Genomic DNA, 1,827 nt, shown 5'->3' on the forward strand with positions numbered 1-1,827 from the left:
CATCCAGGTGGGTCCAGCTGCGCCTACTCACCGAGGACCCTGCCAACCAGCAATATCCTTTTGTGCGGGGCCAGGATGGGGCTGGCTGGGTTGGGGGGACATGGTTGAGCCTCAACGTGAGCCTGCCCCGTTGCAGGCAGGGGACCCTGCCGTGCGCTGGGCCGTGCCGGGGGCTGCCTGCCCCACTGCTGCATGAAAGCATCCCTGGATCTGCTCCTTGACTCGTCACACTGCAGCCTACGTGACCTGCCAGGATCTCCGCAGCATTGTGGACCCCTCGGAGCAAATGGTGATGGTTATCAAAGCCCCCCCGGAGACCCAGCTGCAGGTGTCAGACCCAGAGGAGGTGAGCTGGGGCTCCCCATGTCTGCATAGCCCTCAGCAAAGCCCAGCCCCGGCTATCTAGGCATCGCTGTGCCTCCTCGTCTCACTCCACTCCCCTTTCCTCAGGCTTTCCAAGTCTCCGTGCGAAGCACTCAGGGCCCCATTGACGTCTTCCTCTGCCCCGAGGACAGCTCGGGGGTCTGTAGCCCTGTCAAGAGCCCCTTCAAAGCCTCCACAGAGGAGTCATCCCCTGGCCACTCGCAGCCTAGAGCCTCCCCGCTCCTGCATCCTGCCCAAGACATGAACCTGCCGCTGCTGCCTGGAGAGCAAGGTGGGCACCCAGGGCTGGGGGCGAGGGTGAGCGGGGGATGGGTGCTGGCGTGATGGCACAGTGGCTTTGGCTGGGAGCTCTTGCTGTGTTTGCAGCTGTGACCCCTTCTGCTCTTACCACAAGCAAGGAGCTGAGGTGATGCTCAGGGAGGTCCTGCTGCATAGCCAAAACCTGCCTTTTTGGGATGTTTTTTGGCAAGTATTGTGGGATTTACAGCTGCTTCCTGTCCCTGCAGAGACGCTGCTGCCAGGGACGAGCGCGCTGCCCAGCAAGTGCCCGGCAGAGGAGGTGAACCTCTCGCCACTGGCCTCCATGGACGCCCTCCTGGAGCAGAACAGGGAGGAGGATTTTTCGGGTTTCTTGGCGGACGAGTTCATCAACCTGTCCCCACCGCAGGCGCAGGACTACCACTTCGGCCTGGAGGAGGGCGAGGGCATCAGCGAGCTCTTCGACTGCGACTTTGGGGACTTAATGCCCTTGGACTTCTGAGGCTCTGCCTGGGTGCTCGCAGGGGAGCTGCCAGGCCGGGGGGCACCCCTGGGCCCCTGCCCTCACAGGCAGTGTGGGCAGGGCAGACAGCCCCTCTGGCTGCAGCACCCACAGTTCCTCTCCCCATCTCTTCTTGCAATATTTTCTTCTGACCCCTCCAGCCCTCCCAGCCTGGTGGGGGCCAGCGGTGTCCCTGGCTCCAGCCCTATGAGGGGGATGCTGGGGTGGGGGTCCCCCATCTCAGGGGACCCTCCACAGGGGGAGGAGCTGTCCAGGGCAAAGCCCTTGCTCCCCTGGGGTCCCCATTACAGAGCTTTAAGCAGTCCTGTGTATAGATTTGATTAATTTATTATTGTCCCCTGGGGACAGCGTTTAACTTCCTGGGGGGTTGGGAGGGGGCCGTGTAGCAGAATGGGGGTGCCAAGAGGTTTTGTCATGCTGGGAAGGGGGTCTCAGAGACGCAGGGGGTGCTGGGTCAGGGCTGTCACTCGGGTGGGGGATGCCCACAGCCTGGCTGAGTGTGGGGTATTTATTTATTATTTATGGTGTGCGGGAGCTTTCCCGGGATGTGGGGGGGGAAGGAAGGAGGGAGTGGGGGGACTGTGCTGACAGGGGTAGGACATGGAGGGACCGCCGGGTGCTCACTGACACGTCCTGACTTGGCTTGTGGCCAAAATGGGGCT

At 62.2% G+C, this 1,827-nt stretch overlaps 1 protein-coding gene across 1 annotated transcript in view; it reads left to right on the forward strand.

Annotated features, from left to right (window-relative positions):
- Positions 1 to 1,144, forward strand: part of E2F1 (E2F transcription factor 1) — a gene marked incomplete at its 5' end in the record, with an annotated part of 2,570 nt that extends 1,426 nt beyond the window's left edge. The window contains 4 exons of the mRNA XM_010150272.1: positions 8 to 52; positions 232 to 346; positions 451 to 655; positions 891 to 1,144. Coding sequence (XP_010148574.1) covers positions 8 to 52; positions 232 to 346; positions 451 to 655; positions 891 to 1,144 — 619 coding nt within the window. The remainder of the gene's footprint in view (positions 1 to 7; positions 53 to 231; positions 347 to 450; positions 656 to 890) is intronic.
- Between the last annotated feature and the right edge of the window lie 683 nt (positions 1,145 to 1,827).

This window comes from Eurypyga helias, unplaced genomic scaffold (genome assembly GCF_000690775.1).
Source record: "Eurypyga helias isolate BGI_N326 unplaced genomic scaffold, ASM69077v1 scaffold27344, whole genome shotgun sequence".
Taxonomy (NCBI): Eukaryota; Metazoa; Chordata; class Aves; order Eurypygiformes; family Eurypygidae; genus Eurypyga; species Eurypyga helias.